We start from the raw sequence: 12,592 nt of genomic DNA, 5'->3' as shown, positions 1-12,592 counted from the left end.
CCGACCCCAAACCCAATTTCACACCAACATAGCATGGATAGTCAATGGGCAGCTCCGACAAAAGACAACTCGCCTCTGATTGCTTGCCGACATCCATGAATGTTCGCGGACATCGGCGCAGATGTGTGGGGTTGTATTGACAACAATGGAATCGAACTTTGGAGGAGCAGTGCTCCACACTTTGTCGGACCCGATGTGCAGTGGACCTATGTCTTACCTTTGCCTAGTTTGCCATCCTTTCCGCTACCATCTCCGTCGCCCTCTCCATCTGTGCCATCGCCACGCCCACTGCCTGCTGCGCCCTTCCCCTTCAATCTGGAGGCATCGCTGTCCCGTGCACCTCTTTTGCCGTCTTTACCGGATCCATCGCCACCAGAACCATCACCGGATCCTTTACCAAACCCTTTCCCGGTCCCGTCACCAGAGCCGTCACCTGACCCGCCGCCTCTGCCTTTACCTTTTCCTGAGCCATCAGTGGAGCCATCGCCACCTGTCCCCTTTCCGCCAGCCCCTTTACCAGAACCAGAACCATCTGCGGACCAGTCTCCAGCTCCTCCTAGTATGCCGCGTGCCTCCAGGGCCCGGCGCCTCTCGGCCTCCAGCCTGTCCCGCTCCTCCTGTGCCAGGCGGTCCAGCTCGGCCTGATCCTTTACCCTGCGGGTAGAGGTGGGCGAAAATGTCATATCACGATATTTTAGCACCACGATCTTCCATCGAAAAAAAGACAAGAACAAAAGCAGGAGTTTCAGGGCTACAAACCTTTCTGAACAGATTTTAACGAATATACTGTACTTGCAATTTTGTATGTGCAAACATTTTAAACAATCTTAAATATAAACACAGATAACACTCTCATAAAGTGCACTATTGGAATATAACAAATACAGTAACAAAAAGAAATGAAGACAATAAATAAGAAAAAAATATAACTCTGATGAAGTTAACATCATCACTAATTAAACACCGTCACTCCAAGGTGAGTGATCTATACAATAAACAATTTCTCCATTTTGGCAGGTTGTCGACAATCGTCTTCTTCTCTTCTTATTATTCACAATATAATATTGTCATATCGCGCCCCCATACCTGCGGGCCTCCATCTCCTCTCGTGCGCGCCTCTCCGCATCCTCCTGCTGCCTCTTCTTGATCTCCTCCTCCCTCTCCTTCGCCAGCTTCTCCTGCTGCTCCCGTGCCAGCTTCTCCAGGTCTGCTCCCCCGCCCGCCTGCGTGGTCTTCCTCGCAGCCTTTTTGCCCTTCGCACCAGTGTCCGCTACAAGCCGCAGAGGTATACCAACACAGTATGACAGTAAGATGGAGGATCTAGATGACATACTTTACATCAGCGGTTCCTTTTTCAGCCTGCCAATGCCCCCTTGACCTCATCATAAGCCTGCCCTTGCCCCCTTAGTATTAAAAAATAAAATGGACTAATGCACCCCACTTTCAACTGAGTACATGCCCTCTCAGCTGTGTCCTTCTCAATGCTCCCTAATAGAGCCCCCATTAAGAGACACTACTTTATACCAAAGACTTTGGATATGATCTGCTGTTTTATTACGGTATTCTGCTTTGTACTTATATGACTGGCAGTGATGAGGCTTCAGCTGAATTATTAAATCAAGTCAAAAATGTTTAAATGATTACATTAAGACAAAAAAGTGTTTCTGGTCATACAACATGTCACAAAAATAACAAATAACAACAACAAAAAAACAGTCAGGGGCAGCCATGGCCGATTGGTTAGGGGGGTAGACCTGGACTTAGATTTGACTTGACTTTGGCACGACTTGGACTTGACTTGGTCAAATTTGTGTCTTAACTTGTGACTTGACTCGTCTCGGACTTAATTGGAAGGACTTATGACTTACAAATTAGTGACTTGGTCCCATCCCTGCCCTGTATTATCCTTGAATCTCTTTGGATAAAAGTATCAGCTAAGTTTAATATAGTGTAATGCAATGTAATATGACAAGTTTCATTATTCTGATTGGTATGTATATGACAGACGATTGTGTGGCTGCGGCTGAATTATTACATCAAGTCAGTTACTAATTATATAATGTATTAATTACATTAATACAATAATTTTTCCATTATTAATTATATTATTATAATAATATTTCAATTAACGCAGAAGGTAAGACCATTTTTATCAAACGAAACATGAAAGGCAGTGTTTGTTGTCTTAAAACCTATTGCAAGCAAAATGAAAATGACAGCATCGTCAATACAATATTCACCTTCCACAATCAGCCAAGCGCTGCAGGTTTTGATGCCAGCCACTGCAGTGTAGATTCCTTTGTCCAGCTGCAGGCAGTCCTTGATCAGCAGCCGATGGATGAGCCTGTCCTCGGACACGGTGATGGTGTACTTCTCCCCGTCCTCCAGAGTGGAGTTCCTCCCCAGCCACTGTATCTTGGGCAGAGGATGGGTCAGGACGCACTCAAAAACGGCATCCTCGCGCTCCTGGGCCTTCACCTCTTGGATCTTTGCGACAAAGTCGACGGTAGGAACTAGGCACATAGAGCACATATACAGCTGTAGGTACATTAGCATTCTTTACAGACGTTTACTGCACTTCTAAAGCATACTTGACAGTGTAGCCTTCCTCACATGCACACTATAATATAATATAATATAATAAAATATAATATAATATCATGTAATATAATATAATATAATATAATATAATATAATATAATATAATATAATATAATATAATATAACAGGCCTATAATATAATATAACAAAAAACATAGGTACACTTTTTAGATAGACTTTTATTGTCCCCAAGGGAAACCATCACAGTCTTGTAACAGCATACATCAGGCATACATAACAGACATCAAGACATTAAACACCATTGAACATTGACATACTCATGATACATGTATACTCAGTCATTTGCCACAACATTGATGTGTCACACACTAGATACATGCCCACTCAGACACTGACAGACAGCACAAAACATAAATATAATATAATATAATATAATATAATATAATATAATATAATATAATATAATATAATATAATATAATATAATATAATATAATATACAGCTTATTTAACGATGCAATCTTACTTTTGAATTCTGTGGAGAACATGTTGACCTCCTCCACGTCTATCTGATAGAGGCCGGCATCTTCTGACTTGAGGTCCCGGACGGAGAAGACCAAGCTCTTGCCAATGCGCTTCAGGCTGTGCTTTTGATCCATCTCCTCACTGTAAGGTATCATGACCCCATCCTGACACACACAGGAGATGAAGAAGCAGCATGAATCACTCTGAATCTCTGCGCTAGGGATTGAAATTAGCTTTTAAGAATTTTATCAGCCTCTGACACGTAATCACCACCCTCTGGCGAACTCTGGCATAACTGAGCCATTTAACAGCAATGGCAGCTAGCCGTAAGATTGCCAAAAGCACAGGTCTTCTTCTATTCAGGCATTGATTTTTTTACTTAATGTGTTATACCAGCTGCTTTTATATTTTCTACAGCATGGCTCACACGATTATATGAATATATGAATGAATGAATGAATGAATGAATGAATGAATGAATGAATGAATGAATGAATGAATGAATGAATGAATGAATGAATGAATGAATGAATGAATGAATGGTTATGTGTAGCAGGTGTGCATTGAAAAGTGAGTGGTAGTGTTGTTTTCTGTGTTTTATCTGTAATGTAATTTAAGCTTCAGCTGGTCTATGCGTACAATTAAATACCTGCATATTGAGGAAATTCAACTTAATCAAAATAAGGATCCTCATTTGAATTTGAGGGGTCAGATGACCCTGAATGTTGTTTGAAAGTGAATGTGATTTAAGTTACGGTCATTTGCATCATTCTGATCTCACCCCAGCTCACCTTGTAGAGGAAAATCCTACTGTTGGGGTCAGTGAGCTCCATGTCGATGGAGAAGCAGGCCAGACCATCTCCCTTCACCTCAATGTGTTTCAGGTTACTTATAGTCTCAACATACTGGATGGAGTGAAGGATGAATGAAGATGTTCAACATGTGTTTGAGGATGATGATGGTCAACATGGGTCGGGGTGTTTGGAGGAACAGAAAGAGTATGCGGTTAGAGAGACAACATGGAGAATATGAAGTTAGACAATAAATGATGCTCGTCTTGAAGAAAAGGAAGTTAGACCATTCTGATGCCCGTCCTAGAGAAAATGGGGTTAGATAAGACTGATGTTGGTCTTGACTGATGGGTCTATTTGGACATGTGGTTGTCAAGACTTATTATGTATGCATGACTACATTGTAATGATGGATGTTCTTGTCAAACAAGCATCATCAAAATGTTATGTTATGTTATCACACTACCAAGCTAATTTTCAAAGCTGCTGATGTGTCCTTGACATTTACTGTTTCTTGTTTTTTGTCTTTATCTGACTTGTGTCCATTCTCATACCACATCGAATGTTGCCAATTGGCTTCTTTTGGTTGATATCTCATACAAGGGATTTAGACATGACAGTAACAACCTTAGCATAAGAACATTAGCATGGAAAACATAACAAAAACAGTCAGTCAGCTCAGTCTATGTGCCAATGCCAAAAGAGAAGCTCAGAAACAGAGCAAAACACAAACCATTTTTTGCTCTTCCTCTCTCTCTTTCTTAATTTCGTTCAGTTTCTTCAGCATCCAGCGGAAATCGGTGACGCCAAACTCGTTACAAAGACCTTCATAGTCTTTCTTATCAGAGCTCATGAGAAGATCCCAGAACTTGTCATCCACTCCACCCTCTCTTCTCTGCTGCTCTTCCTTTTCTTTCCCAGCCCTGCATACATCATGTTTTAAGAACAGCAGTCATTTATCATAGATTTTTTTTTTTTTACTTTGTCCTTAAGCATAAGAAACTGCATTACATAATGTAGCGTGTAAGGATGATTAGTTTAAGAACAACAATACAACAATTAATGTTACACTAAAGTTTTTCTTTTACTTCAGACGTAAACTTTAAAAAATATATATTTTACCTGACCTGTTTCGACGGCATAGCTTCCGTCTTCATCAGAGAGTCACATGGATATTGAGGAGGTGTGGCCTCCCTGTCAATAATGACAGATTGGACACACCTCCTGCTGTTAGAGTTGTCCTCTTAGGATGGTGGTCCAGGTGTGGGAGGGCATGTATGCCCCCTCATCCCTGTTCATGGTTTTTGGGCTGAGCTTTCTGATTTCTATAGACTCCAAACCATGTACAATGAAAAGAGATGAGGGGGCATACATGCTCTCCCCCACCTGGACCACCATCCTAAGAGGACAACTCTAACAGCAGGGGGTGTGTCCAACCTGTCATTATTAACAGGAGGTCTGTTCTCCACAACAACATCAGCTGATTTTAATGTAAAGCACGCCACACATCACATGTGACCCTCTGATAAAGACAGAAGCTATACCGTCGAAACATGTCCGGTAAAAGAGAAAAAAAACTTTGTCTGAAGAAATTGAAAAATGTAAATTAAATTAGATTACAGTTTTTCTCGATTGGTTTGGCTAATTTCTCAAAACTGAGATGACATTCTCAAAACAACACAGACAAATCTCCAAATCAACTTGCAATTTCCCAAAACAGAATGGCATTTCTCATTGCTTTCATCTAATATCAAATGCTTTGTACATGTCTCAAATGTTGGGTCTCTGCAGATGGCTATGTACAGGTACCCTTCAGTTGACACATTGAGCATACATTTAGTACATTTTCCTCATAAATTGATCTTGCTTATCTAAACGAATTAGACAATTCTCAGTGTAATGGTTGCCCTCTCCAAAACATATCAGCATGCTTTCATTGTGTAAGTCATCATATGCAAAGTAGTCTACACAATTGTCAAAACCGTCAAGGACACAATATTTTAAGAATTTCATTAAACAGTAAATTCATGACAGTGTTCAACAGGCCAGATGATATTTTAACTTTACTAGTTTGTAGAAAATAATTTTACAACCGTGTATACTACACAGTTTCCTCTGTTACAGTATTTCTCAATTGGTTTTGTACATTTCTCGAATCTCTCTCGCAATTTGCAAAACATAATATTCATTCTCAAAACAACTTTAACAAATGGCAAAACACCGTGGATGACCTGCAAAACCGCAGCTCTTGCTCAAAATCCCTAGTTTGTCTTTCAAAACCAAGTTTTTGTTTCAATGAACGTGTCAGTGCCAGCAGAATGGTTAGTCATTGTGTCATAGTGCCAGGACAAGCTACAAATCAATCTGTCATGTTGTCAATTGACTAGTACACTCTTGAGCATATTTTCTGAAGCGAAATGTTGTTTAGATTGGATGGGAAAGTAAATTCGACTTTATGTAACACTGATCAGCTAAGACTGGACTAGATTTACATGTAGTGTATGGCCTATTTATTGACAGACATCTCATTGCAAAATAGAACTAGAATGGGCACTCGGTAGAGCGCAAACCTTCGCCTACGCCACTTATTTTTTTCTGGCCATCTTCAGAGTGTGGGGCGTAACATTCTCCAAATTTTGGTGTTAGTTTCATTTAAATCGGACCGGAATATCGTAATATTACATATTTGGCCCAGTCTTGACCTCTTATTCAATTCCGCATGCACACGTTGTTCTGGCATATAGTGCTTGGCAAAGAAAAACTTTTTTGACCTTTTCGTGACCCCTTGACCTTCACCTTTGACCCAATCACTCCCAAAAAGTAATCGATTGTCCCTTGGGTCATGACCAATCATCCCAGTAAATTTCATAAAAATCGGCTGAATTTACGTTTTTGACCTTGACCTTGACCTTGAACCTTTGACCCAATCACTCCCAAAAACTAATCGATTGTGCCTTGGGTCATGACCAATCATCCCACTAAATTTCATAAAAATCGGCTCAGTTCTGTCTGAGTTATACGAAGTACAAACAAACATTTTGACCTTGACCTTTGACCTTTGACCCAATCACTCTCAAAAACTAATTGATTGTTCCTTGGGTCATGACCAATCATCCCACCAAATTTCATAAAAATCGGCTCAGTTCTGTCTGAGTTATACGAAGTACAAACAAACAAACAAACAAACATATTAACAAATAAATAAATAAATAAATTAAAGCCGCGAGCGGCGATGACGGGCCCTCGCACCTACGGCTCAAGGCGGGGCATATCACCCCATCTCATCCTGCCCAAAACAAAAATGGAGTCTCTACGCCGTTCGGTTCACGAGATACAGCTATTTAAGAACTCCACTAAAATGGTGACCAACTTCCTGTTTTAAAATGAGGTCCAATTACCTCACTTCCTGTTGGGTGTGGCCATGGCCTCTTGTAGACTTTTTTGCTTGTCTTAGTGAGATACACACCCCCCAAAAATTTGGAGTCCGTAGCTTCAACTTTATGCCGGTCTGGGCCCATAGGTCCAGGACTTAGAGGGGCGCTACAGAGCCCATATGCTGAGTTAGGGGTGGGGCTTGTTTCGAGAGGTACATGCTGCCCTATCAAACGCCTGTGCAAAGCAACGTTGAAAGATATGCATGGCAACCCCCTCAGAAAGGGCACAGTAGAGGCACATTTTCTGTCAATTTGTCATCAGAATTCATCAAGCCGCCATCTTGTTTTCTTCCAACATATTGAAAATTCCTTCGCAATATATCATCTGCTATGTCGTAAGATCATTTACAAATTGAAACGAAACCGAACAGTTGTACGGTTCAGGACAAGTACATCAAAGTTCATGGTATGACAATTTTGTCGTATGTCAAAAGTTGCATTTCATGTCCAATTACCTCACTTCCTGTTGGGTGTGGCCATGGCATCTCAAAGACTGTTTTGATTGGCTTAGTGAGATACACACACACACAAATTTTGGAGTCCGTAGCTTCAACTTTATGCCGGTCAGACCCAATAGGCCCATGACTTAAGGGGGCGCTACAGAGCCCATGTGCTGAGTAAGGGGTGGGGCTTGTTTTGAGAGGTACATTGTGTCCTACCAAACACCTGTGCAAAGCAACATTGAAAGATATGCATGGCAACCACCTCAGAAAGGGCATAGTGGAGGCACATTTTCTGTCATTTTTTCATCAGAATACATCAAGCCGCCATCTTGTTTTCTTACAACATATTGAAAATTCCTTTGCAATATATCATCTGCAATGTCTTAAGATCATTTACAATTTGAAACGAAACCGAAGAGTTGTACGGTTCAGGACAAGTACATCAAAGTTCATGGCATGACAATTTTGTCCTATGTCAAAACTTGAATTTCTAGTCCAATTACCTCACTTCCTGTTGGGTGTGGTCATGGCATCCTAAAAACTTTTTTGATTGGCTTAGTGAGATACACACACAAAAAATTTTTGGAGTCCGTAGCTTCAACTTTATGCCAGTCCCACCCCATAGGCCCAGGACTTAGGGGGGCGCTACAGAGCCCATGTGCTGAGTTAGGGGCGGGGCTTGTTTGGAGAGGTACGTGCTGTCGTACCAAACAAATGTGTGAAGCAATGTTAAAAGATATGCATACCAACCCCCTCAGAAAGGGCACAGTAGAGGCACATTTTCTGTCATTTTGTCATCAGAATACATCAAGCCGCCATCTTGTTTTCTTACAACATATTGAAAATTCCTTCGTAATAAAGCATCTGCAATGCCGTAAGATCATTTACAAATTAAAATAAAACCGAACAGGTGTACGGTTCAGGAGGAGTACATCAAAGTTCATGGTATGACAATTTTGTCGTATGTCAAAAGTTCAACTTCAAGTCCAATTACCTCACTTCCTGTTGGGCGTGGCCATGGCTTCCTGTAGACTTTTTTGCTTGTTTTAGTGACATACACACCCCCAAAAAATTTCAAGTCCGTAGCTTCCGCTTTATGCCGGTCCAGGCCCATAGGCCCAGGACTTAGGGTGGCGCTACAGAGCCCATGTGCTGAGTTAGGGGTGGGGCTTGTTTTGATAGGTACGTTGTGCCCTACCAAACACCTGTGCGAAGCAACGTTGAAAGATATGCATGGCAACCCCCTCAGAAAGGGCACAGTAGAAGCACATTTTCTGTGATTTTTTCATCAGACTTCAGCAAGCCGCCATCTTGTTTTCTTACAACATATTAAAAATCCCTTCGCAATATATCATCTGCGATGTCTTAAGATCATTTACAAATTGAAACGAAACCGAACAGTTGTACGGTTCAGGACAAGTACATCAAAGTTCATGGTATGACAATTTTGTCGTATGTCAAAAGTTGACAAAAGTTGAACTTTAAGTCCAATTACCTCACTTCCTGTTGGGTGTGGCCATGGCATCTCAAAGACTTTTTTGCTTGTCTTAGTGAGTTATACAAGCACAAACAATTTGGTGCCAGTAGCTTCAACTTTATGCCGATCCCGCCCCATAGGCCCATGACTTAAGGGGGCGCTACTGAGCCTCTGGGCCGATTTGGGGGCTGAGCTGTATTGGAGTCCATCGTGACACTATATCCAACACCTGTGCCAAGTTTCGTTCAAAGTTACGCATGGCAACCACCTCAAAAATGGCCCAACGTGCGGGAAAAATGTATCACAAAGCAAGAACAATAGGGCCTCGCACCCTCCGGTGCTCGGGCCCTACTAAATACACAGCGGTCAAAACATAACCTTCGCCGACTTTGTCTTGGCGAAGGTAAAAAAAGCCAACTCTGGTTGAGGTGTCAAAATGCGCCCTCTATCACCCCTTCTTACTTATCTTGCAGGCCCATGTGAATAAAAATATAGACCTGTAAAGCAAAATAAATTTAAAATAATGCACTAATATTGTATAAAGTGCACTTACTCGCTTGGGAAATCGTAGGGGAATTTTATGATTTTGCTTGGAGCATAATAATACAGGGCACATAAGGCATAGAGTAATGTAATGCAGTGCAGTGCCTATTGTTGAATTACATGCCTGTTTTCTCTTTGAAATATGATTCCCTTTTACTGCCTTTGATTAGAGACAGTCAATACTTACCTGCGAGCAATTTACCAATCCAGATCGTATTTATAGACAGAAATTCAATGGAAATTATACAGTGCTCGACGCATTATGACAGCTTGGTAAATCATTTTGCATGGCAAGACTTATACTATGACCTAGGACCCCCATACTCAAATAGCGGCCCGCGGGCCACTTGTGGCCCGCGGGGCATCTATTTGTGGCCCTCGAATAATTTTTAAAAATTAAAAAAAAAAAAAAAATTTTTTTTTTTTTTTTTTTTTGGTCCGATCGCGCTGCCGGCTCTTATTTTGAAATCGCGCTACAGACGCTAAGATGCGTGCCGTGTCTCCGCCCCCTCAATCAGTTTCTCCCTGCAGGCTCCAAACAGAAGTGACTATGAGGGTGGCAGAGGCTGTTGTGAGGTAGACTACTGAAGGGAAGTACGGTAGAACTTGTAAATAAATTATTTACAAAGTTCTCTTTGCCTCGTTTTTGAAAGTAATGGTCCACATTTCATTGCATACAGTGTGTTAGGACTTCGAATTGGTTTAGCACTAGCTGTAGCTAGTTGCTAACACAAATGAAGGCAAATTGTGTTTGAGCTCTGCTGGCAGCTAACTAGGGGTAGCCTACTTAAAAACGAATTGCTTGATAAACTTTTCACACTTTTAAACAGTCCCCAAATAGTTCGTTTGGAAAGCTAAGCCCCTCATAAGATTTCAAACAAAGTTATGAGCAACTTGATGATTTATTATTGGCTGTTGCATTTAATCAACATTGCATCAATGTGCCATTTTCTTGTTGGCAAAACCTGGTGTCCTCCTATCTATGTGTCCTCTTTGTTGGGTCCATTATTGCATCTGATTCTCATTATGCATGTGAGAGCTGCATAAACAAAGTCATAATAAGCAACATTTGTTTGAAAAGTGTTATCTTCAGGCTTATTGGTTTTCTCACTAAGAAATAAATGTTTATGAATGTAGTCTGCAAATATAGGCTAATCTTATGTCATTTAAAAAAGATAATCTTATGTCATTTAAAAAAAAAATACTAAAGGGTGGGTGGCAATAACAGCAAGGCAGGCACCTCACCCCACAGTGCTCCAGAAAAATGCAGGCCCTTTATGAGAGAAATGTTCTCCCATCCTGTCACTGGAAACTAAATATCTGCTGTGGGTGTGAGTGCGTGTGTTTTGTGATTACAAAGGCCTTATCATTTTTTATTTTTTTTTAAATATTTTTTTTTGGTGGGGGTCGTGTCGTGTCAGCCCGGCCCGGCCCTTTATTGGGAGGAATTTTGAAAAACTGGCCCTCGGGGACTTTTAATTGAGTACCCCTGACCTAGGACCTAAATGTTTTGTGGGGTGAGATAGTTTTGTGTATTCAGTGACAAAGCTTTTTGAGTGATATGACAAATAAAGCAATTGAGAGCGTACAGAAAAGCTGAGAATTGTACACAACCTTTGCATGGTGGACAAAAGCATTTGCTATATGCTGAGAACTATGAAAAACTGATTTTATCATGTGCACAGCTAACACCAGGAAGCTACAATTTAACAAAAAGTTTTGAGAATGATTATTCTGTTATGAGAAATGTACAAAACCAATTGAGAAAAACTGCATTTGGCTGATTTCTTGACATTTTCCCAAATGACATTCTGTTTCGAACAATTGCTAGTTGTTGTGGGATTTGTCCATGTTATTTTGAGAATGCTATGTTGTGAGAAATGCTCTGTTTTGAGAAATGAACCAAACCCATAAGAGACCTCTAATTAATATATGGGCATTATTTTCTGTATATAAATTTACAGTAAAGAAAGTGACTGATAAATGTCCTTGGTAAATTGTCTGTTGTCAAACTTCAATGGTTTCACTCACTTTTTCATTTTTATGCATAGTCAAAATCTGTGAGCTGAACGTAGACAAAACATCTAACCATTTTGACTTGCAGTGCTTACACAATGGCAAAGGGACTATGTATTTTGGGGGTACTGATGATATATGTGGGGAAGGAATTTAGTTTTGACACATGGGTAAACTGTTTTTAGAGTGATATGAGCAAGTGATGAGGATCCATGTACAGTAGTTATGCTGAACCATCCAGTTTATTTTGACAGAAGGACTAAATGAATGCAAATGAGCCAAAGTAATTGAGAAGGATATATGCCATTTTTATGGTACTGACTATTTATGTGAGAAGGGGAGAAGGTTTAGTGCTGATGCAAGAATGAGCTGTTTTGGGAGGTATATGACATTTTGTTAGTTATCTGAACTGTTGTGCAGAAGTGTAAGAATGTTTGGCCAAATGACCCAATGGTTATAGGAATGTCATCTCAGTTGCCAAACCAATTGAGAAAATCTGTAAATTAAATTAAATTAAATTAAAACAGGTAGACATATTGAACATTATACATCTAATAATTAATAGATAATGATATTTACCTGTATAGGCAAAGCGAAAACAATAGAGAAGACAAAAGCTGCACCAACATGAAAAAATACTAGTGGACATCACACAGTTTTGTAGTCTGCTACGTGTCGAGAGGTCAAGATGGTGATCATACCTTTTTCGTAGCATTTTTCTAAACTCAGTAGGATCTGTGGAGAAAACACATTATTTGAAAAAAAGAATAAATGAACAGATTATCTGATGACAAGTTTGTTA

At 40.4% G+C, this 12,592-nt stretch overlaps 1 protein-coding gene across 1 annotated transcript in view; it reads right to left on the bottom strand.

Moving 5' to 3' along the window:
- LOC134457388 (immunoglobulin-like and fibronectin type III domain-containing protein 1) overlaps nt 1-12,592 on the bottom strand; it is a 59,494-nt gene that overhangs the window by 27,161 nt on the left and 19,741 nt on the right. Inside the window, exons 8-14 of the mRNA XM_063209388.1 lie at nt 12,492-12,525; nt 4,611-4,800; nt 3,878-3,991; nt 3,088-3,250; nt 2,241-2,513; nt 1,087-1,270; nt 218-654 (exon numbers count right to left, since the gene is read on the bottom strand). Of these exons, the coding sequence (XP_063065458.1) occupies nt 218-654; nt 1,087-1,270; nt 2,241-2,513; nt 3,088-3,250; nt 3,878-3,991; nt 4,611-4,800; nt 12,492-12,525 (1,395 nt within the window). The remainder of the gene's footprint in view (nt 1-217; nt 655-1,086; nt 1,271-2,240; nt 2,514-3,087; nt 3,251-3,877; nt 3,992-4,610; nt 4,801-12,491; nt 12,526-12,592) is intronic.

This window comes from Engraulis encrasicolus, chromosome 10 (genome assembly GCF_034702125.1).
Source record: "Engraulis encrasicolus isolate BLACKSEA-1 chromosome 10, IST_EnEncr_1.0, whole genome shotgun sequence".
Taxonomy (NCBI): Eukaryota; Metazoa; Chordata; class Actinopteri; order Clupeiformes; family Engraulidae; genus Engraulis; species Engraulis encrasicolus.
Note: the sequence above shows the minus strand (reverse complement) of the source record. Positions and strands in the feature narration are given on the sequence as shown.